The following is a 23,654-nucleotide window of genomic DNA, read 5'->3' as shown; positions in this document are numbered from 1 at the left end:
TAGAAGTATATATCGATGGTGAGTTCGCTTCAATTAGCAGGCTAGGTAGAAGTAGGATTGAAGAAATTTGTTGAAGGTGCAGGGATCTCGCGTAACAGTGAGACAAGCGCAGCTTCCCTCGAAGTTGGTCCAATTCTCTCGAAGATCCTGTTTTCTTCTTGCGTGTCCAGAATGTCCCTTTCATAATCGAAAGATGCATTTGGTAGGTAGGTCAGCCGATCTGGCATCGTTCATGGGCCTCGTTTTGATACTAGACGAGGAATGGCCATCCGCGAGTGAGCTCTGTATCGAGAACCAACACCTTTGCCGGGTTCCTCGGTCATGATGAAACAGCGGATGAGTGTGACTTTGACAGCCCATTAAAGAGTTGTAGAGTCATCATATATATGATCAGCCAGGTTGTCGCATCTTACAGAGCGACACAGATGACCACAATAATGAACATTCGATGAGATCTGGTGATGATCTGGATATTGTGATATTTTGATAAAATTTCTTTATCGCAGCATGTGAGTTGCTTAAAGGAAACCGATGGATCGTATGCTCGATTTCCCCGAAGTCGATCGATGTTTCTTCGACTTTCGTGCGACGTTGCTGAATCGTCAGCAATGCGCTTAGAAGCACTTGCGGTGGACAATGCCAGGGCCGGACTCGTCGTACTCCTGTTTGGAGATCCACATCTGTTGGAAGGTGGACAGGGAGGCCAAGATGGATCCACCGATCCATACGGAGTATTTCCTCTCGGGAGGAGCGATGATCTTGATCTTGATGGTCGATGGGGCCAGGGCAGTGATTTCTTTCTGCATACGGTCGGCAATACCGGGGTACATGGTGGTACCGCCAGAGAGTACGTTGTTGGCGTACAGATCCTTACGGATATCGACGTCGCACTTCATGATGGAGTTGTAGACGGTTTCATGGATACCGCAGGATTCCATACCCAGGAAGGAAGGTTGGAACAGGGCTTCTGGGCAACGGAACCTCTCGTTACCGATGGTGATCACCTGTCCATCGGGCAACTCGTAGCTCTTCTCGAGGGAGGTGCTGGCAGCAGCGGTGGCCATTTCCTGTTCGAAGTCCAGGGCGACATAGCAAAGTTTCTCCTTGATGTCGCGCACGATTTCTCGCTCAGCCGTGGTCGTGAAGCTGTAACCTCTCTCGGTGAGGATCTTCATGAGGTAGTCGGTCAAATCGCGACCGGCCAAGTCCAGACGGAGGATGGCGTGAGGAAGGGCGTAACCTTCGTAGATGGGTACGGTGTGTGAGACACCATCTCCGGAGTCCAAGACGATACCGGTGGTACGACCGGAAGCGTACAGGGAGAGCACGGCCTGGATGGCGACGTACATGGCCGGGCTGTTGAAGGTTTCGAACATGATCTGGGTCATCTTTTCGCGGTTAGCTTTTGGGTTCAGGGGAGCTTCGGTGAGGAGGACTGGGTGTTCCTCAGGGGCAACACGCAATTCGTTGTAGAAGGTGTGATGCCAGATCTTCTCCATATCATCCCAATTGGTGATGATACCGTGCTCGATCGGGTATTTCAAGGTGAGAATACCTCTCTTGCTCTGTGCCTCGTCGCCGACATAGCTGTCTTTCTGACCCATACCGACCATCACACCCTGATGTCTGGGGCGACCTACGATCGAGGGGAATACGGCACGGGGAGCATCGTCTCCGGCGAAACCGGCCTTGCACATACCGGATCCATTGTCGACAACAAGGGCTGCTACTTCGTCGTCGCACATTTTGCTGCTTTTTTAGTGTCTCTGAAAAAGAATTTATCGCCAGTTATGCAACCAATTCTGCTGCTATAATTCCTTCCTTCATAATTAAACTTCAATTGTAACATTTATAAATCATCCAACAATTACTGAGTCTAAGATTAAAGAGTTAGAAATTTTGTACTAAAGGTGAATTGAATTTGAATTTGTTGCTTACGAATTTACTAATCATTGCAAGAAATATGACACATTTTCGTAAGGAAGGAGTTTTATAAGAGAAGCTTCTATTATCGATGTTCTTGAATGTACCAATTCTATCAATTTAACAATTAATTTTTACTTCTAAATCTTTTTAATGTTTCAAAGGAATTATTGTCTACTTCAAAATCTTTATCGATATCTCAAAATAGTTGAATCGTAGGACGATGCCAGTTTCACTTTTCATCCAAGTTTGTCTACTTCGTCCAACCCTTGTAACAATTTTCCACACTCGATAAAATGTATCCGTGCACCTATTTCCACATGACAATTGTGAAATCCTATTAATCGATTCCCTAGTTGATCACTTGCGTCACCACAAAGCACCGATCGTCCAAGACGAGCGCTACACTACACAACCTTCTTCGATGCTTCTTTTCGATATACGAAAGAAAGAGAAAAAAATGTAATGTGGAGGCTTGGCAGAATTACTAACCGTGGGGGTGAGTTGTGAATCGACGGGCGACTGAGGAGCGGCTGAGGCTCGAGGGCGCCGCGACGCCAGATATAACATCCGCAGCGTACGCGACGCTACCGAAGATGGGCACGCGGGACGCCTCCAGGGCTGGCCAGTGCGTCTGCCCACGCGAAAGCTTCGTGTGACGATGTCTGCGGACCAGACACGCTACGAACCAGGAAATTAGTATAGCGCTCGGCGTTGGAATCTCGGTAGAGGGTGGACAGTAATACGAATTTGGACGGCCCTGGCCGTCCGAGAACAGCGGGGAGAATTATGCGGCTGCCTCCCACCGGCTCTCCAACCTTATCCAAGTAGCGCATAATCTTGGCTAGAATTAGTTTTTGCATTGAACCATCGGTATTTGCGATTTTTCAACGTTAGCACGCTGCTCGAACAAATCGTCGCTTCCTACGTGATATGGCTATGTAAATCGATCAACGTTCAGGATAATTTGATATTTTATTCGGAACTCAAACGTTGCTTGTGTATCATCATCAAACGTTTCGCGATGGCTAATTGATTTTATCAAAGAGTAAGGTTTCATCGATATTTCCATGTTTATTACTAAGTTAATGGTAGAAATCAGGAGGTGATTCCGCATTGGTAATGTGTTTGAGCTAGTTCGTATTTCTTATGCTTTTCTATGCAGATTTGAAACGTTCTTATAGCTTGCCGGTAATTCAACAGGTCACTGGCTCGACTTGAGTGCGTGTGTAACCAAATCAAGGCACTGACAGGACCGGAGACAAGTATTAATCGTTATTTTGAATCTTTCCAGCTTTTATCAGATTGATTTTATGTAGATTAGTCGTAATTCCGTCTAAAAATTAGCTATCAACTCTAAAATTGTATCTGCAAATTGAACCAGGCACAGATGATAATTTATTAAATTAATACGAGGCTTTTGTCACTTTTATCAGAATCTATAATAATCAAAGTTAATAATCAGGGATTGTTTCATGACGATTTAATCAGTTTTTCAATGATAATTTTTTTAATTTACTATAATTTCATACGACTTTTTTTTATGAAATGATGTATGTCCAATGTACAAGAAAATTTCGTATTTTGAAGGATATCGCAAATTGTAGGAAGTGTGGTTGTTTATCGTGTTAAATTTGTTACACTCGTCACACCGATATTGTGCACGAAAATATGCGCGTGGAGTATATTCGCTGCGTCATTACGTAAGATTACTGTGTCTTCCAAATCAGCAAATTTCCTGATAATTCCAATAAACAGTTGTATTCTTTTTTAAATTAACCGATGAACTTCGTTATCGCAATTATTTTCATTCCTTTAATTAAAATTACTACATTTTCTTTTCCCTACTTTTGTAAGAGAACAGTCTTTGCTGATACGATGAGTTTTATGTTAGCAGAGTGTATCTTAATTATTTACAAATGGTCGGATTTTTGTTCTGATTTTTGCATTACACGAATTATAATTTTACATTTTGACGTTAAAATGTTTTTTATTTAAATACATCTCTTTCTTCGCATTGCCATATTTTGACAGTTGTTAATATATTTTTTACTAACGGTTGCTCGTTATTTACAAACGATAAGTATTTCAAACTATAAATAATAGTAGGTAGAGTGCGAATTCATTTCAATTTATGCAAATTCATATTTTTAAACTAAATAGAAGATAACCAAAGGTCCGTTTCACCGAATATTACAGCTTATAACAGGTACTATACTTTGGATATTTTATATAGTTTTATACACGTCTATTCTGCGCATTTCTGCGCTTTCAAATACATAAACATCCGCGGTCTAATAATGAGGTTCACTATTATCGTGTCTGACTCATGAAAGATGCATTTCACTTACTTTCAACATTCAATGAGTATGGTCAAGCTTCCGTACACGAGTATTCAGAATATTTTTCATTCGTGTTACCTTCTAATTTTCTTTAAAAAATAATGCCAATTTCTCTAAGTAAAAATAGTGTTAAATTCGATTTCCCAGGTTATATTTTCATACAATTGCGTTCGTCTTTTTATTTTTTGTCATACACGTATCTTATCTTTCTTTAATATTATTTTTTAATACAGTATAACGTGAATTATGATTTTCAATCAATTAGAATTGCTTCTTCTTCTCGAAATAAAAATTTCGAATTATTAAATTGTATACTTCTAAAAATATCAATGCCTGGAAAAAATTGTTGAAAAAATTTAATCAAATAAAAAACTTTATGGCTTTCGTAATTACGTTAACCGTGCATAAGTTGCATTTAATATTAAGTATTGTGAATTCGACTGGAATTTCGATCTGAAACAGGTGAATATATTTCCTTTAAAAGCCAGTTGTATTCGCAAACATGTGAGTAATTTCGTGAATAATGCCTTTACTATGTCGAGGGTGCTATTTTAAACTTTATGTAGATCTTGTATGTAGATATATGACGAATACAGTTGCAGCACGGCACCCTTCTAATTTATTTCATCCAGATCAATTTATCGAACTAAAAATGGAATTTAACTATTCGTATACATGCTAACACATTTTTATCGATGATATGCATATTTTCTTATCTAAGCAACCAATCTCTTAACTGGTTTTGATAGTAGCTACTGCTATTTTTATCGCGTGTATTCTCTTGTTCAAAAATGTTATTCTTTCGTACTTTATTTATTTCTCAAAACTAAGAATATAGGGAAAATATTAAGAATAAAATTTCATAATTATATAATTTGTTACTGTTCTTTGTTGAATATAATCTCGAGCGACAAATTCCTTATCGGAACAATTTCGTTGAATATCTTGTCGACATCTAATTATAAAAATCAACGACATCATGATCAGATATCTTACACATTATTTGTATAAAAGAAGATGGAATTATTGAAGTTATTTATAATGATATATGTAACAAGTTTTATTGTACAATTTTTTTAATAAAAATATAAAGTTTGTTAATAAAGGAATTCTATAGAAACATTTTACCATAAAATATCTTATTTCTATTTTTGATTGAACATAAGCAGATATAATTATATATACACGTAATTTTTATATTCTAAATAATATTGAATGCCGTTACTACGAATATACATTGTAAATTCATTTTAATCTGCTATAGTGAGTTATGGAAAAATATTATTGATACATTAAGCAGACAACTAGAAACTGTGCACGTGAATATGGATCATCGATCACAAGAACAAACAATTTTAAGTTATGCGTTGATAATCATATGTGCACAGATAATAGAAGAGAGTCTGCTTGCTAAATGTTAATAGTTGCTTTCCAAAGTAATAATAATAGCGAGGCAAACAATTTTTTCGAAATTACGTTGAATGTTTTCGAGAAATATATTGGAATATTGATATCAATTTACCGGCCACTACGTGGTATCGTATAATTTCGTGTTGTAAAAAAAGAAGGACTCGAAGGAGGCCTAGAAATTCTGTAAAAAAGATGAAGTCGACCTTGAAATCCTCCTTATGCCTACAGTTGCAAGAAAAAATCTATCGTTACCGTATTCTGACCTTCTTCGTGATATAAAATATCTGTCTGCAATTTTTTAACATGTTCAAGATATTTCAGTAATATTTCATACGAATAAAATTATTATTTCATATGAAAAAAATTGAAGTATACGACAAAAACGAAATCTTGAAAGTCATTTCACAAAATCATAATCTTTTTCCCATAAGTCTCCATTTTTCATGGTATATTTAATTCGTAAATTGTACGATATGATAAGTGGTCCGTCCTGGCTATGAAGTAGCATAAATCAAGCATTTTTTGTTATTGTAATAATAAGAACGATAGTTTCTTCAAGAAAGTTATTTTTCATTTCGAGCAGAAAAACAGCTGATGCTGAGAGAAAAAACTTATTTCGTGGACTGCAGTTGCATACAAGTTAGATGACGATGAAACTCGAGACTGGTTCCATTTTGGTTTATGAGGTTGTTGTTGTTATAGCCGCCAATAATAATGTTGAAAATAACATTCAGCAATTTAGGGAATTTATTTCTCTGCAAAATTGAATTCCTTTAATTCGGATACATGTAAATTCTAGATAAACTTTGATAGTGTTTTCTAGAGAGAATTATTTTGTATTCTGTCATTATTTATAATTAGGAAAATTATTATACAGAATCGCTGCATTTCACAATCAAGTAATAAATTCATCCACTTACGTTTAAATTTTTTAATTTCGTCCACTTTCTTCTATTCTTCTAAATCTTCTTTCTTAGTTTTAAAGTGACATCGAAGAAAACATATCACATTTTCCATCATATTACAAATAAATAAAATAAATAAACAAATATTACAAATTCCCTTCACAAAAGGGAAGTCAAGCTGCAATTTTTTAATCATTCCCAAATACTCTATCAATCATGTTCTTGCCAATTTCCTAAAATACAGTAGCTGCTGAAATGAATTTTCAAATCGATATACCATGTATATTAGCAACTTCTGCATAAAAAATGTTTTACCATATTGACAATAGCCATCTATTCTACGGTGTTCGTTACATTCACTCATCGATCTTATTGAATATTAAATCGTCGTCGTGTCTTTCTGTGTCTCTTATTTCGTAAGCTTCCTTTTGTCCGCCACTATAGTTCGAAGTACAGCGGTTGCTACTGATCTCACAACGATCCTCATAAATGCAATCGTCGTACAAGCGGCATGAGACTTTTTGCATTCAATTGCCGTAAGAGGAGCCCTTGAAATGAGCATGATCATCGAGAAGTACAATGATGATCGTGCGTACGCGAGCGAACATTGAAAAAGAAACCGGAGGACATTACGGTGTAAACAGGCAAGGACATTCGACCCTACGAATCAGGAATGTTAAACTGGTCGTTTGAGATGTCTGAACAGCCAGTTAATAATATTAAGCAACCGGGTCGTTAGTTTCGACTAGGGATAAACGATAAAAATGAATCCGCAAGACCTTGCGGAAAGTCGAGCTACGGTTCTGTGCGCTCAACGATGCAACGTGTTCTTTCAAGGTTTTCCAAACGTTACGGTCGCGGCCGTTCCTTCAACTGTTCGTGTTTATGGGTTCATCCGAAGGATCAACTACGATGACGATAACACATTCCTGAATGTATTATTACTTTGCCAGCGTCGAACTAAACAATTTTGATTTTGTTTTATATCTCGATAAACCAATCAACTGCTAATTGGAACTAGATGAAATTTAGAGGAAAAATATTTGAGACACTGAATGATAGTTTTCTTGGATAGTTCAAAGAAAATAACATTTTAGGTGGTAAGTGAAAGTTCGACAAATGAAACGGTTTTATTTCGGTCGCATAAAATATTTCAACTTTGCATTCTAACTGTGCATATGGGGCAGAATGATTGTTCAAACACGTCCGATCGGAAGGCACGAATTTGTTATATCCAAGGAGGGAAAGGGGAAAGAATAGAAATAAATAACGCAAAAAAGTGCAAGCTACGTGATATATAGAGAAGAGAAACCCTGAAATATTTTATATCAATATGTCGCCAATATCAGAAATATGAGGTGCAAGAAGAGAGAAGAGAAAACTTCTCGCGGGTACTAACCATTGAGAGCAGAGAATTTGTAAAAAAACATCTTGAATTACGTGCAATCAGCCATAAAGGCCACAACACTATACTTAGACGAATAATAAACTGTACTTTTAAAAGAATATACCTTTATATAGAAATATAAATGTAAAAACTAATAACACAATTATACTACATTAAGATAGATAAATACTAATCGATAAGAAAGAGTTAGGCAATGATATTAACAACATAACGTAGTAACTAAGAGAGAAATATAAGAATATAATACGATGCGAGAAATTAGAAATAAGAACCCAACAACCTCCTTACTATAATCTACGAGTCTAAAATACAAATAAATTCATTATTATTATTTTAGCTATGCATTCGAAATGTTTCAATGTAGATCGAGGATAGAGATAATATTAAAATGCAAGAAACTATAATATCCGCGAAGTAAATTTACTATGTTTCTAAGTACGACCATTCGCACGCAAAAAAGTGCATCGCTCAAAGCCTTCATCAGCCAGGCTACTCCACTCTCTCATGGACAGAGAATCGATCTAATGAAGATAAACAAATCTTCCAACGTGTAGCAGATCACGGAATCGACATATAGTACATCGAAAGTAACTGCTTTATAATAAAAGCCGAAAAGAAGGATCGAGAGTAAAATTCCCATTACAATGTAAGACGATGGGTCCGTCAATATTAGCAGAACAGGTCCGCCGCGAATAATGTCGCGTTTGTTCATAGCGAGGAAAACATTACACCGGCAGAGAGTGGGGACGGTGCATAAAAGTTGGCGTATCTCGTGGTTCGACATCATTCGATGTGTGTTCGCCAGAGAGTGTTACACAAGGCAACGGGGATTTTGTTAGACTCGTGAAAGTTACTCCTTAATCGAACATAATCGTCGGTCAACTGTTCCGTTGATTCATCCAACTTCAACGCGAGCTACGAAAGGAAATGCTGCGCCCGTGAGTATCTGCTATATTTCGTACAAGCCTCGACAAAATGATCATTCGATCGCTTAAACTCCAACTTGGACGGTTCTAGCAACTGTTATTGGATTTTCAACCAGCTTTCAACAAGTATTCGCTCTTTTCCTGTAGTTCGTTACAACACTGGTAAATACATAACAGACGTTTGCTCGCTATCTAGGTTTCGTAACGAAAATCCAATCGTATCGTGGTCGAACTTTTCATAATTATCAGATTATGCAGTTGTCGACGTGATATGAAATGATATGGTGTACGATCAGAATGCACTGCTATTTCTCTTTCTTTTTCCTCCTCGCTGCAGGAATTGTAATTTGGTTTTGAAACAATATTTTCTCCTATTAAATACAAATGCAAAACGACGCGAGGAACGTGCACGAGTTAGATTAATTTAGACGTTTAGGAAAAGTGAAATTTGTAAGTGGTATGGAAAATTTGATATACGAATGTCTGATGTATGTAGCGAAAAATTGAACAAATTCAGTCTCGAGAAAGTAGAGTAAACCACATGTAATGCATATGTTAGATTACTATGAAATTAGATGACATTTAGTATCGTAGAATTTGCTTTAGAATTAACACCTGTGGTAATTTTAAGTTAATAACAAATTAATGAGTGAGGTAGATTATTGTATAGGATTATGTAATGTTTATTTACTTTTGTAGATATTTTGTTTCATAATAGTATAATGAAATTCATGTTTCAACTAGGAAATTTCACGTATACAATATTTATCAAAAAATACGTGTATTTTATGGAATCATTTTTATCAGTTACATTTAAGCTGTGTAAATATCAAATTTGATTTTATATTCATTTCGTATATCTCTTTACATTATTGTACTTTATTATTATTGAACATGAATAAATATAATTTTTTAATATTCACGGATAGAAGCAAAGCTCGAGATATGTTATACACATTTTTGAGCAAAATTAATAGAATCTGATAAGCATTTATAGAGGAACGATCGAGTTTCAATAGATTCCAACGCGTGTTGTCTTTTATCATTACCTTCACAATCAAACAGAAATATAATTACATCCTGTTAATTTTTTTAAACGGATACAGATATGAACGAAACTATTGCACTTGTCTAATTAAACTATCAAGCACAGTATTTCTATAAATTTGAGAACTATCGTACAATAAATAAAAAGTACGAAACTTTTGATACAATTATCGATATTAGTAATTTTGATCGTAGTAGCTGTTAGTAAATTAAAAAGTTACAAGTTACAGGTCACAGACTTCTCTTTTGTCATTTCATAATTTTACATCGAATAGGATTAATTATATTTTAATTTTATTTAATTTATTTATTTTTATTTATTTTAATTATTATAATTTATAAAATTAACTTTACGATAAAATAAAGCAAAGTTTCATTTGTTTCATTTTACCAAACTTCCTACTGTTACGCAAAGGTATTTATTACCGCTAATAACTTGTAATTTGTGACTTGTAGAGTTTCGCTAATAATATTAATTCGATTGTACAACGACCAACTTGGATTATAACATTTTCCTTTACGCGACTAGTCAATCCAAATATTAGAATTCTCACGAATCCTCATGAATCTGTCTGTAACAGTGATAAATTTAGTTAGACTCGTTTGCTTACGTACTTTTAAATAAAGAACAGATTTGTTAGAAGATTTATTCCTTTATTCCTATCGCGTTGTAACATTACACGGTTGGTTGTTAGGAGCAGTTATCTTATTTTAGTCGATTGAAAAATACAAAGACCGCGGATGATTAAAGCACTATGGCCACGCGATATTATAATTTAACGCGCTTACTCTCATGAATGTACTATACTATCAGAACTCGTTACTTATCGCCTATATGTGTGTAAAATAAATATCCTACAGTATATCTTTTTTACCAACTTTCCCATTCAATTTCATTCAATTCTCTTACGTTACTTTGCATACTACACTCGAATGTATATCTTTTAAAACTATTAGGGCTAGCTACACCCTTTACATAATCGTAATAGTCGTGTCTCATTCTCGATGCTAGTGAGAAGCTTTATGAGAAGTTCGAAGATGCAAAAGCGCAGAGAATGCATATAATATGCAAATATGTATAAAATATCCAAAGCAAAATATTTGTTATAATATTTCGTAAATGAAACAAATTTTTTTTTCTTTTATTAGTTATATTCATAAAAATACGAAAGCGCGGTCTATTAAGGATATTTCAAAATGTTTTATATAACACAGGTGATGTATCCTACTGTACGAGTTAGAGTATTTGTTGTATATCAGTAAATGTAAAACGTATTTCGAACTCGTTAAAGGCCTTCGGATACTAGTCATAAAATTTCACTATAATGATATCTCGAAGGACGATTTCTACATACTCTTTGGACCATGATCCGTTTTCGATCGTTTCAATGCATGATAGGAATGCAACAATGTGGCAATTCGTTAGAAGGATACGGACGAACCAAATGAAAAATATTCTAACGAGTTCTTAGACGATGTAGACTTTCAAATCGTTGAACCAAACGACTATCCTCGACCTCGTCGCTATTTGAGAATCTAACGTCGCACATGGCCGAGTATAAAACGAGAAAAATAGATAACAACGTTCCTAAATGATCAATTTATAGTGAAACGTCTTAGACGTGTTTCCTGTCTCCTTCTCTTTTGTCGGCGTATGTTTGAATTAGAGATAATATTATTAGTTTTAGGCGTAAAATTTTCATAATTACGTTGTGAGGAAATACAAGGACAAGTCAAAAGGTACGGAGAGATTTGAGAAATGAAAACAGTTTAATATTTCATTTTTCTACGTAAATCACTATATTTATTATATAATTTCTCATTTTAGCATGAAGTTAAAGATTTCCCAGGAATGTTAAAAATCTTTTATATTTGCGAAAACGAGGGCTAAATTGAAATATAAAAATATAAAAATTACGCCAGGATTGACGAGCCTCCGAGTACTTGGCTCGAATATTTCATAATTTTATAACGTTCCACTCTGTTGTTAGATTCAGAAAAGATCTGCTGTTAGATTTAGAAAAATCCTTCGACATTCACAAATTATTTATTGGAACGTTCATTAAAATATCTATTGAACGTTACGAAATTTATGTAAAATTCGCAGACTATTAGTGGCAGCCCTGGTGACGCTGGCATTGGGTATACCAACGTCCCAGGATCCCAACGTCGACAACGTTGCAGTAGATTCGGAAGCAGATCTGCTAAAGGCCAAACAATTTCTGGAAAAGATCAACAACGAACACGCGGAATGGAGCAACAAGTATACGCTGACCGACTGGGACTACGCGTCGAATTTGACTTCAGAAAATTTAGCAAAGAAACTGAACACGTCCACGGAAGCGGCACAGTACTTCAAATCCGCCTGGAAGAAAGTGAACGAGTATCCTTGGAGCGACATTAAGGACCCAAATGTCAGACGGCAATTCAAGAAGTTCAGCGTTTTAGGACGTTCAGCGCTTCCCGAAGATGTAACAATTCAATTATTATCAAGCTACAGGATATTAACTTTCAAGTACACTGGCTCACGAAAGTATTTGAACGCTCGCTACACAAAATTTGTACAAATATATTACGTGTATCGTGCGAACTTTTTTGAAATTTCATTAGTACAACGAGACACGATTATCGTGATTATATTGATAAAATTTGAAATCGATCAGAAAATGTGTATAGAAGTTACAAGACATTTATCGCGAACATATATTTGATACAAAAATTATCTCATCAAATATCGTGGCTTGTTACTGTAATCGGTAATCGATTGTTTAAATTAATATTATTGTTGGTGATCGTTGCGAAGATTTGCAAAGATTCGTTCGAAATTCTACCAATATAAAGACGATAGTCGCTTCTCATTGCAGTATCAGCGAAATTTCAAAATGTTTTGTATAAGAAATTTCTGTGAATGTTGGAATATATTCGAGAGCCGCTGTATGTACAGCTGAGGAAACTGGAGATGAAAAGTGCTGGATGATAATCGATTGAACGTTTACTACAGAGCTACCAAGAATACGAGAAAATTGTAAGTGACATGGAGAACATCTATAGCACTGCGAAAATCTGCGATTACAAGAACCGAAGTAAATGCGATCTCGCTTTGGAACCGGAGCTCACGGAGATTCTGATGAAGAGCCACGATCCGGAGGAATTGAAGTACATTTGGGTCGAATGGAGGAAAGCAACTGGCGAAAAGATGAAACCATTGTATGAAAGATACGTTGAACTGAGTAACTTGGCTGCTACATTAAACAATTATTCCGACAACGCGGCTTACTGGCTTAAGGATTACGAGGCTGATGACTTCCCCGAGCAAATTGGTAAGTTAAACATTGAGAGATAATATATTAGTAATACAGCGTATTCTATAAGAGAAAATAAGAAAGAAATATCACATAAGCCATAGATCTACAATTTCGTTAAAAAGTTGGAACAAAAATAGGAAATAACGGCAGATTGGTTTTTAATATTATAATATTATAATTTAAACTATAATTTAATAAAAATTTAAAGGAGATTTAATATCTTTTTAATATTAAGAGAAATATACAACTCTAAACGACTCTCTCCTAAATTTATCGTTAGAAACATTTCTACTATAATTAATATCTCATAAAAGATTCATTTACAGAAGTAGCGACTTTTGTAAGAAATATTTCTAGCAAGTTTTAATTAGAATATAAATATTTCTGTCGATAATAACAAGTGAAACATCGAATGATGTTTTATAAATATTCTATAAACACTTTATTGCGGAAAAATACAAATATTTCGTAAGAAGCGTAGAAAGTTTACAGAAGAATGTTTAGTAATCGTTTCGAAATTTTTCAAACAGAAAAAGATGAAAGAAAGTATCTAGTCCTTAACATAAATACTTAATGAGTTAGAAAATATTCAGAAACGAAATACGTATCGCGTCTCATGCATCGATATATGAACTGTGATGAATTAATATTTTCGTTACATAACGTGATTGTTAAAATTAATATTTCTTTTTTAATTTTAATATAATACATTATATTTTTCAAGGAAATATACTTCTCTCGTTAAATTCAGTGCTTGTCGTTAAAAGACAATATTATTAAAAGTAAAATTAATATATCTCTACAAAAAGTATTGTGTGCTTAAAAATCGAAAACAAAAGAAAATAAATTCTAATTGTCACTGAATATTAGACTTCCAATGATGAAACCAACAACTATTTCTATTCTATTTGAAGAAACTGTAAAGTCATAAATGGTCCTTACATCAACATATGAGACGTGAAATTTCTATTACCAAGTATCTGATAAACTATCTAAATGTATTTATGCAAATACACATAATACATATAACATTTTATTTTATTGAAACGCTTGCTAGCTTAATAATCATCTTGCTTCCAAATCGAAAATATTTTTTCTTTGACTTCAATAATACTTATGAAAATAGAAGTTTAAAAATGTTTCAGTAACACTGTTTAACATCTAATTTTCAACATAAGTCCGAATAAATATTACTGAAATGCTACATTCATTTGTAATAAAATACTTTCAGAGGCACTCTGGCAACAACTGAAACCTCTCTATTTGCAATTGCACGCATACGTTCGCCGAGAACTTCGGAAAAAATACGGTGAGGATATCATTTCGAAAGATGGCCCCATCCCAGCACATTTATTGGGCAATATGTGGGCGCAAACTTGGGCGAACGTCGCAGAGTTCGCTATTCCATATCCGGGAAAACAAATGCCAGATGTCACCAATGCAATGATTAAACAAGGTTTGATTAGCATTTAGACGTCAATTAATAACGTACATATACATACATATAGTACAATTTATTTCGTAAAGAAAAAATTGGCAACAGAAATTGTATAACTCACTCTCCATAACGTTAGAATCTGTAATTTCATATTAATTATGAATGTATAAACGAATTTATTGCGCTATATTCTAATTTATATGAATTCGTTTCGTACATTATGCTGGTGTTTATATTATGTTTGTAAATTTTACATTTAAATATAAAATCTCTGATTCTGATTGTACAAAATTTTTTGAAACATTTTTAAATGTTTACTTTATAATTCTGAGGAGTTGTTCAAAGGTCGCTAATTTATCTTTATATTTCGACTTTGTAGTCAATATGTAGAGATTAAATTAAGTGGAAAAAATCCACAAATATTAACAACACAGGAGGAATATTATGTCGATGTAGGATATAAAGAATACAATAATATTAATTATTATAGAGGACTAAAATCCTTAAAAGATTAATAGACAATATGTTTAAAAAAAACTTCTCGTATGATGATCAAAATAATGGTAAATACTAATATGCATAAATAGTAATATACAAAAAATGTTTGTAAAATAGGAAACTATAGTATAGTATATGTTTAATTATAAGTATAATATACGTCTGAAATACTAATAGATATATCAATTAATAACATATGCTTTAAAATATTTAGAGATCATTTGATAATTAAAAAAAAATAATATTTAGAAATTACTTCTAGTATCTAGAAGCTACTATATCAACATTTCATATAAATTCAATGTTATTAAATCTAACGTATCTTTTCAGTTTTTGATATACAATTTTTCTTCAAATACGAGATTTTTTTCATTATGTTAATCAATGTATCAAGCTTAGAAGTTAGAAGTCAAACTTACAGATAGATTCCTGTATTCTTTATATAATCGTTCCCTCAGGATACAACGCAACAACTATTTTCCGTGTTGCTGAAGATTTCTTCACCTCAATCAATCTCACCGCAATGCCAGATTTGTTCTGGGAACGATCGATATTAGAAAAGCCAAAGGATCGCGAACTGATCTGTCACGCGAGCGCTTGGGACTTCTATGATGGCAAGGACTTTAGAATTAAACAGTGTACCAGAGTTAACATGGAAGATCTGTTGACCGCGCATCACGAGATGGGTCACGTGGAATATTTTTTGCAATACAAAAATCAACCCAACATTTTCAAGGAGGGTGCGAATCCTGGATTCCATGAAGCTGTCGGCGACGTTATATCGCTTAGCGCATCTACACCAAGTCACCTGAAAACCATTAAGTAAATGATATTAATTATACATACTTTACAAAATATTAATTTATATATTTTGAACTTCAAACTTTGATTAGTCCATCTATAAAGTGTATATAATGAATTCAAATACTGAAATAATTTGTATACATTTAATTTAATAAGGTATTAATGCAACTACAAATATGTGCAATTTTTTTAATAGGGACGTAATCTTTATATAAATTAATTCCTTGTATCATAGTGTATGAAAATATAAAAATTTGATAATTAAAAACTGAATATTTTGTAATGGAAATATATTTTTTTATATCTTAGATTATTGGATGATGATTCAACTGACATGGAGACCAATATCAATCACCTTTTCCTGAAAGGCCTTGAAAAAATTGTCTTCTTACCATTTGCATATATGATGGACAAATGGCGCTGGAATGTATTCCAGGGACGAGTCACACCAGATAATTATAATTGTAACTGGTTAGTACTGTCTCTGAGTTATTAATATATAAATTACAATAATTAAAATGTGGAAAGATTACAAAGAGAAAGAGATAAGCAAGAAATTGCAAATTCTATTGACTAAAATAATTTAATTATGATAGATTAATGTAATTATTAAATTTAATTTATCATATATCTCCTTTGATATAAAACGATTTTATAATGCTAATGTATTCTTTTTAACTTGTAATTCATACATTTTTAATTATTAATAATTAGGTGGGATCTTGCTGAAGAATTTCAAGGTATTGAACCACCAGTGGATCGATCAGAAGATGATTTTGACCCTGGTGCGAAATATCATATAATAGCAGATGTTGAGTATTTGAGATATTTCGTAAGCTTTGTGGTGCAATTCCAATTCCATAAAGCACTTTGTACAGAAGCAAAACAATACGATCCACAAAATCCAAATTCAAAACTACTACATGAATGTGACATTTATAATAACAAAGCAGCAGGAAACTTATTAAAGTAAGTTTCCACTTTCCCAATTTTATAATTCACTTGATATGAAATGACTTAGAATTTATGGAAATTTATTATTGGAATATAGGTCCATGTTGGAACTGGGAGCCTCGAAACCTTGGCAAGATGCAATGGAAAAAATTACAGGCCAGAAAAACATGGACTCTGCTGGACTCTTGGAATACTTCAAACCACTGACAGATTGGCTCACAGAAGAAAACAAGAAGACTAATGAATATATTGGATGGAAACCTAGAGCAAGACGTATGTATTCTTACAATAAAATATGATTCATATATATAATGCAATACAATTCAATTTAAATACAACTACACTACACAAAATACACGACTACACAAATACAACAATACAAAAATGTGTAGTAATTTATCAAAATTTATTTGCTCCAGAATGTGTACAAACCAGATCAGAACTTGCAGCTGTTGAAACAACTGAAGCATTAGAGTAAAAAATACATTCTTCTGAATAGTATCTCATTGAATACTCCAAAAAAATTATTTCTCCGTTTTGACATAAAAGACGCATCAAATAATAGTTTATGGCATTATTTCTTGCAGAATAAAAGACAAAAATATGTAAGTATCCAGTGATAAATAAGTACATTACGAAATCGTAAATTCTTACTTTTTCCAAATAAAAATCACATTCCAATTTTACGATGTTTGTGTTATTTTGCTTTCCCCCGTCCTCTTCCACGTTTATTAGACTTATCACTACTATTTTTACCTTTCTTCTCAGTTTTATCAGTATTTTTACCCTTTGATTCAGTATTCTTGTTTATACCAGCTTTCTTTGCCTGAAATGCGTTCTAATCAATAAATAATATCGTAATAAACATATAATTTCAATAATGTAAACTATTTTCCAATAAACCTTAATCATCTTATCTGCATCAAGGTTATCGTCATTTTGATCAGAGTCAATTTCTTCTTCCTCCTCTTCTAAGAAACCTTCTTCTTGTATACTTGATGTTACTTTTTTCTTTGATGTTCCACTCACTATATAAGGTAGAGCCACGGAATTTTTATTATATGCTCTTGTAAAAGCAGCTTTCACCTATAAGATGAGTTTTTATTATACTTTTCTATACATCACTATGTCAAAATGATTAAAAATTATCTAGAATTTATAACATACCTTACTATCTATAATTTGAAACGGATCACGATCACCAGGCCATAGAGAAATTTCTACCAATGAATCTAGATCTTCTCTATTAACAATAAAAAATAATAAAGTTTAATACTACAAATTAATAATACAATAAACTCTAATTTTTATATAACTGATCTTAATGAAATATTAACCTGAGTAAATGATAGTGGTTCATAACATCAATTGCTGCATCTATATTTTCAATACCTCCAACTGCTAAAGGTCTGAGAATAGTATTTCTAAGAGGTCTAATGTAGTCCAAGTTTATAGCCTCCTTACTCGCACCCGTAGCCAAACGTGCATGTAAAGTGATTTCCTGCATTAAGCTATAAATCATATCATTAAAAACTTCATATACAAGATATAATAATAAATGAAAAATCTAATAATTATGACATTACCGATTAAGTTTACCAGTTTTTGAATTTCGTCCAAGCCAAGCTGGAAAATTAATTTGGCCACCAATGTGACCAGACATTTTTGTTCCAGGTATTACAGAAGAATAATAAGCTTGTATTGGTAAAAGAGACCAAGCATTATTACTTCTTATGGATTTTTCAACTACATCTCCTAATGCTATACTTTCAGCACTTTCTGCTACCCTTCCTAACAATTCATTTCTATATAAAAATATAAAAATAACGTTAAATACAAACAATGCTAAAATCAATATAAAAAATGAGGCATTTAACTAATATTGATTTCTTTTTTAATATTCCATAGATAACAACTTCTTGTTAAGTGAATTTAATTCTTTTTATAATATAATTCATTTTCTTGCATATCTTTTTATAATTTCTGGTATGTAAGACAACAGACTCTAAATTACGTAACCTTGTGCATATAGAAGAAAAAAAGAATAAATACATTATTTTACTGAAATACATACTTTGGCACTTGAGGTATAACCATCAAGTAATTTTCTTGTACAAATAATGGTGCTATATTGTAATCATGGAAAAATAAGTTACTCTTGTCACTTATACTCATATGTTTATGTTCTTCTATGGAAAATACTTTTTTTACAACATCCCAAGGACCTAGTCTCAAATCCTTATTTATATGTTTCTTTTCATTTTTTTCCTGAGAACCAGTTTGTCCAACAAATAATGCCAAATGATTTATAACTTGACGAATATCCTGATTAGTTGATTCAATTAAACGATCGAGATCTTCATTCGAAATTTGAATATTTTCTTTAAAACACATAGATTTCATTGCACCCTGCATGAAAAGAAAGAAGTCAAATAATGTGAATAACCATTAAACATATTTGAATTCAATATTGTTTTACCCTAATTTGTTCCAATCTAGGTTTTGGAAATCGAAGGTCAAATGTATAATTAGAAAGCGTTCTCATTTTAGGATTATTTCGATCATTGCAAATACAAACAATAGGTATATCAGTTGATTTGATCAAATTAATTAATTCCTGTAAACCACCGCGATCCTCGTTACCAGCCATTCCATCTACTTCATCCATTAACAATACGTGTTTCGATGATGGTTTGCTTTTAACATCTATAATATAGAGCATTTAAAAATAACAATGTAATTTTGTTTAAATTTATAAACTTGATATTTTTGGCGCATTTAATTGTACTTTAGTAGTGTATTTTATTAATTATACTTACAAAAATGCGTTCTACAAGAATACATTCAAAGAAATAAATACTAATAATATATATATACAATAATAACTAAAATTAACTAATCATAATATATATATATACATAATATATATACAATAATAACTAAAATTAACTAATCCATAATCCTTTTCTCCACTAAAAAAACATCTCAAATAATTATTCACTGAAGACCAATTATTTGTTTATTAGATTTTTATGAACACCATCATGTAATTTAAAATATATAAGGATATTTCTATATTCCATATAATAAAGATCACTTTCTTAATTAAACAATCAACATCTATTTTGTAGTCTAAAGCTTTAAATTATTTGTTGAAATAAAATATTTATAGATTTACATCTTTTCATTAGTATAATTAGTAAAATACGGATTAATAAGAATTAATTAGTTATTTCAAACTAACTTAGAAAATATGTTAATAAATAGATATACCTTTAAAATAATTTTTTATTGTGGTATTAGATAAAAGTTCTGATACTTCCTCTTGCAGAAGTTTTTTGCTTCTGGTATCTGATGCATTAAATTCTATAAGATCAAAACCTAATTCATTACAGACAACTTGGACAGTTGTGGTTTTCCCAATTCCAGGAGGACCAGATAACAAAGCAGCTTTGAAAAAAGCTCCATTATCATCTTTTGCCCAAGGACCTAACAAACAAAATTAGTAAAGGTTTAAATTGTATTAAGCATATACCAAAAATATTTTACACATGAAGAATAAAATAGTTACTAGGTCTTGTATGTTTCACTTGACCACTTTGATTTTTATGCCAATTCATTAACCAAGTGTGTATTTTCTTAGCATTACTTTTGTCCCCTTGTTGCCCCAAAATTTGTTTCATAGTTTTTGGCCTATATTTTTCAACCAATGCCTGCACTGGTATGTTCCCACTTATCTAAAAAAAAATCTAGACATTATAAAACTGATAAAAAGGACTAATGTTATTACTATTATACTTATTTATTATTTCTTACATCTTGCAAAGTATTCGTTTGTATTTTTATATCTTTCACATCAATTATCTCTTTTTTATCCTGTACAAGCGATTCTTCATGTTCATTCTGTTTCTTTTCAATTGAAGATCTTATTTTTTCATCCTTATTATAAAGTTCTTGTTTTAATGAGTCCTCAATTTCTTGTTTACTGCTTTCACTTTTATGTGGTGAATGTACTTTTGCTGTTTTTTTCGTTTCCTCGTTAACAGTAATTTTTTTCTTCTTTGGCGTTGACTCTTCGCTAGATTCTGCAGATTTTCTCTTTGATCTTTCTTTTGATTTCGTACGAGATTGTGTTGCATTATCACTTTGACCTGCAGGCCTTGTACGTATCAGCTCAAGCAAATCATCTTCTGATATTTTTTTTATGTTTAAGTTGGTAGCCTAAAGAATTTATAATATACAATATAATAAGTCTAAATAAGATTTAAATATATATTGTTAATCAATATTACCTTTGACAGTTTTGCAGGACCAGCTTGGTCGCCTACTATAACATAATCAGTCTTCTTTGAAATTTGGTGTAAAATTCGTCCACCATATTGTTTAATAAGTTCTTCAGCTTCTTCTCTTTCTAAAGAATCCAAAACGCCAGTTATTACAAAACTTAATCCTGTTAGACACTGTTCAGCACCCTGAAATTTAGACATTTTTTTTAGACATATTTTAAATTTTTCTACAAGCGATATTGCTCACTTATTACATACAACAGGGATTTCTTTTGAGCCTGGATTTCTGGCTCCTCCTCTTTGAAGATATTGCTGATACATTGCAGCATTTTGTTTTTTCTTTTCAATCTTTTCCTCATATACATCAGAAGTGTCTATCTTTTTGGGAGAAGTTTCGTTTTTTTCTTTCAGATATTCTACTTCCATCTTAGAAATAGCAGATGAAGTTTTAGAAGATTTTTTTGTATGTTTAAATTTGCTACTATTTTCAGAACCCTTATGCTTAATGTCCTCGTCTGAAATATTATTAGAGTGTTTTTTATTCTTTGGTTCATGTTCTTTATTACCCTTTTCTTGATTTGTTTTATCAGATCTTGTTTTCTTTTTAACATCCTCTTTATTTTTAATGGGTGTCTTTTCTTTATTTTCAATATTGCTTTCATGTAAACTTGTATCTATAAATATAAACAATTAGTATATTAACACAATATGTTAATAAGTTTGGCATATTGTTTATTACAACTTGTTGATTAATTGATACCTTCATTAACTTTAATCTCTGTTAAATATCTCTGCTCAATATCAGATGTATCTAACTGACGTAAGGTAGCTTCAAAATCATCATCATTATGACCTTCAGCCTCCTGTAATATTTAATAAAATATATATATAATCACTTTGCAACATTATTCAAATATTGTATATTACCTTCTTTTGTAACTTTTTGGATATCTTAGGTACTTCTTCAGCTTTCTATAATATTTAATAAAATTAATATGTATATAATTACTTTATATTATCATTCAAATATTATAAAGGATGATAAGAAGAAGGATTCAGAAGTTTTAGGAAAATGAAGAAAAAAGCCCTAATAAATATAAATGGAAAAATTAATATTTTCAGTTATAAAAACTTTTCATTTCAATTAAAACAAATGACCTGCTTGCTTTGAGAACTATTATGCTGCATGAAAATAATGAATTATTTTATTATGATAAAATAAGTGTTTAATTACAGTAGATTTCTACACCCTGTTTCTTCCATATATATGTTTGACGACTTTATACTAGAGAATTGTGTACTCTTTCAGAGATTCCTAGACATTCTGTAACTATTTCATTGGTAAAATTTTTTATTTTCTAACAGAACAGATAATTTATTGTTTTTATGTGGTATGTTAGCAAGTTACTTGCTTTAACCAAGACAAAGAATTATATTGTAACATTAAAAATAATTTTTTGACCTATACTTATTACAACTCTTTTCCTTTATTTCACAGGTATTATCTATTCTAAAAATTTTGAATCCTTTTCTTATTGTCTTCCATATGTATTACCTTCTTTAATGACTGTCTAGATATCTTAGCTGCTTCTTGTCTGTTTACTGGATTTTTACCAAACATATCAGCAGGAGAAATGATTTTAATATCTTCATTGGAATCAGCTTTCTTCTCCAATAACTTTGTCTTCTACGACAACCAGAATATATTATATTATATTTATCGACACAAATACCACAATATCCCCATTTTAAAAGTAATGACTAAGATTTAAAACTTTAATAACTTAAACTACAATAAACAATTATATTAAAACCTTGGGCCGTTTACGTGGCGATTGGGATTTGTCCTCATCTTCGTCAGACGAAATAATAATTCGTTTTTTAGTAGCTTTCGCTGGAGCAACATTGGAATTTGTTTTAATAGTTTGAAAATAGGATCGTATATCCTAAAATGAAATAACAAAATATTGAGTTATAAAATCTGAATTCTAATTTCAATAAGTATGTAATCCTAAAATGTAGATATACTGATGAAAACAAATGTAGTTAACCTCGATTATTAATTTTTAATAGAAAATTTTAAAACTTACCCTTGGCATGTTTCAAACGTACTTTAATTCGATAGAGACGCAATATTTAGATCAACTAAGTGATATTTTATACGAGAAAAATAAACAGATAATATAATTAAAAGCACACTGGTTTAATAAATGACGCATCAACGCGTGCTTTTACGATACATGCTGTTATAGTATTGGTATGTTGGCATCATAATTTTGAACTTCAGTAACGAATCTAAGTCTACTTATAATCTCTGTTATATAAAACATAAAAAGATATATAAAATCTGACCTAGTGAGAAAAATATGAATCAATTAATGTTAATATTGCCATAAAGAAGTTTCATT

At 32.2% G+C, this 23,654-nt stretch overlaps 3 protein-coding genes across 5 annotated transcripts; 1 reads left to right on the top strand and 2 right to left on the bottom strand.

Moving 5' to 3' along the window:
• Positions 1-464: 464 nt before the first annotated feature.
• LOC138179586 (actin, clone 205-like) lies at positions 465-2,575 on the bottom strand. The gene is made up of 2 exons (XM_069112517.1): positions 2,416-2,575; positions 465-1,766 (listed from the first exon to the last, which is right to left on the bottom strand). The coding sequence occupies exon 2, from the start codon at positions 1,743-1,745 to the stop codon at positions 615-617; it is 1,131 nt and encodes a 376-aa protein (XP_068968618.1). The 5' UTR covers positions 1,746-1,766; positions 2,416-2,575; the 3' UTR covers positions 465-614.
• Positions 2,576-8,764: 6,189 nt separating this feature from the next.
• Positions 8,765-17,646, top strand: LOC138180324 (angiotensin-converting enzyme-like). Its single transcript, XM_069114089.1, has 9 exons — positions 8,765-8,926; positions 12,069-12,432; positions 12,963-13,281; positions 14,498-14,722; positions 15,661-16,024; positions 16,316-16,477; positions 16,721-16,975; positions 17,058-17,233; positions 17,380-17,646. Exons 1-9 carry the CDS (start codon positions 8,916-8,918, stop codon positions 17,436-17,438), a joined length of 1,935 nt encoding a protein of 644 aa, XP_068970190.1. The 5' UTR covers positions 8,765-8,915; the 3' UTR covers positions 17,439-17,646.
• Gnf1 (germ line transcription factor 1) lies at positions 17,615-23,515 on the bottom strand. 3 transcript variants are annotated; one of them, XM_069114085.1, is made up of 17 exons: positions 23,337-23,515; positions 23,061-23,192; positions 22,802-22,933; positions 22,174-22,218; positions 22,007-22,109; positions 21,505-21,920; positions 21,253-21,432; positions 20,777-21,181; positions 20,532-20,697; positions 20,234-20,449; positions 19,440-19,666; positions 19,035-19,369; positions 18,547-18,765; positions 18,298-18,471; positions 18,128-18,203; positions 17,864-18,046; positions 17,615-17,786 (listed from the first exon to the last, which is right to left on the bottom strand). In XM_069114085.1, the coding sequence occupies exons 1-17, from the start codon at positions 23,343-23,345 to the stop codon at positions 17,658-17,660; spliced, it is 3,147 nt and encodes a 1,048-aa protein (XP_068970186.1). In that variant the 5' UTR covers positions 23,346-23,515; the 3' UTR covers positions 17,615-17,657. The 3 variants fall into 3 exon arrangements, with proteins under 3 accessions (XP_068970186.1, XP_068970187.1, XP_068970188.1); XM_069114086.1 differs by having other exon boundaries at positions 22,802-22,930; XM_069114087.1 differs by lacking the exon at positions 22,174-22,218.
• Between the last annotated feature and the right edge of the window lie 139 nt (positions 23,516-23,654).

The sequence above is a fragment of the Bombus flavifrons genome, chromosome 5 (assembly GCF_040668555.2).
Source record: "Bombus flavifrons isolate JBK064 chromosome 5, iyBomFlav1_principal, whole genome shotgun sequence".
NCBI classification, from domain to species: Eukaryota; Metazoa; Arthropoda; class Insecta; order Hymenoptera; family Apidae; genus Bombus; species Bombus flavifrons.
Note: the sequence above shows the minus strand (reverse complement) of the source record. Positions and strands in the feature narration are given on the sequence as shown.

What these genes read in the sequence shown, in the direction of transcription:
- Gnf1 (XM_069114085.1), bottom strand. An exon ending in CCAAAAAGTTACAAAAGAAG is followed by an intron (nt 22,110 to 22,173) that starts GTAATATACAAT and finishes TAAATATTACAG; the next exon opens with GAGGCTGAAGGTCATAATGA. An exon ending in ATGCAGATAAGATGATTAAG is followed by an intron (nt 17,787 to 17,863) that starts GTTTATTGGAAA and finishes AACGCATTTCAG; the next exon opens with GCAAAGAAAGCTGGTATAAA.
- LOC138179586 (XM_069112517.1), bottom strand. Translation starts at nt 1,745, where the DNA reads ATGTGCGACGACGAAGTAGCAGCCCTTGTTGTCGACAATGGATCCGGT.
- LOC138180324 (XM_069114089.1), top strand. An exon ending in TGACTTCCCCGAGCAAATTG is followed by an intron (nt 13,282 to 14,497) that starts GTAAGTTAAACA and finishes AAATACTTTCAG; the next exon opens with AGGCACTCTGGCAACAACTG. An exon ending in GATAATTATAATTGTAACTG is followed by an intron (nt 16,478 to 16,720) that starts GTTAGTACTGTC and finishes ATTAATAATTAG; the next exon opens with GTGGGATCTTGCTGAAGAAT.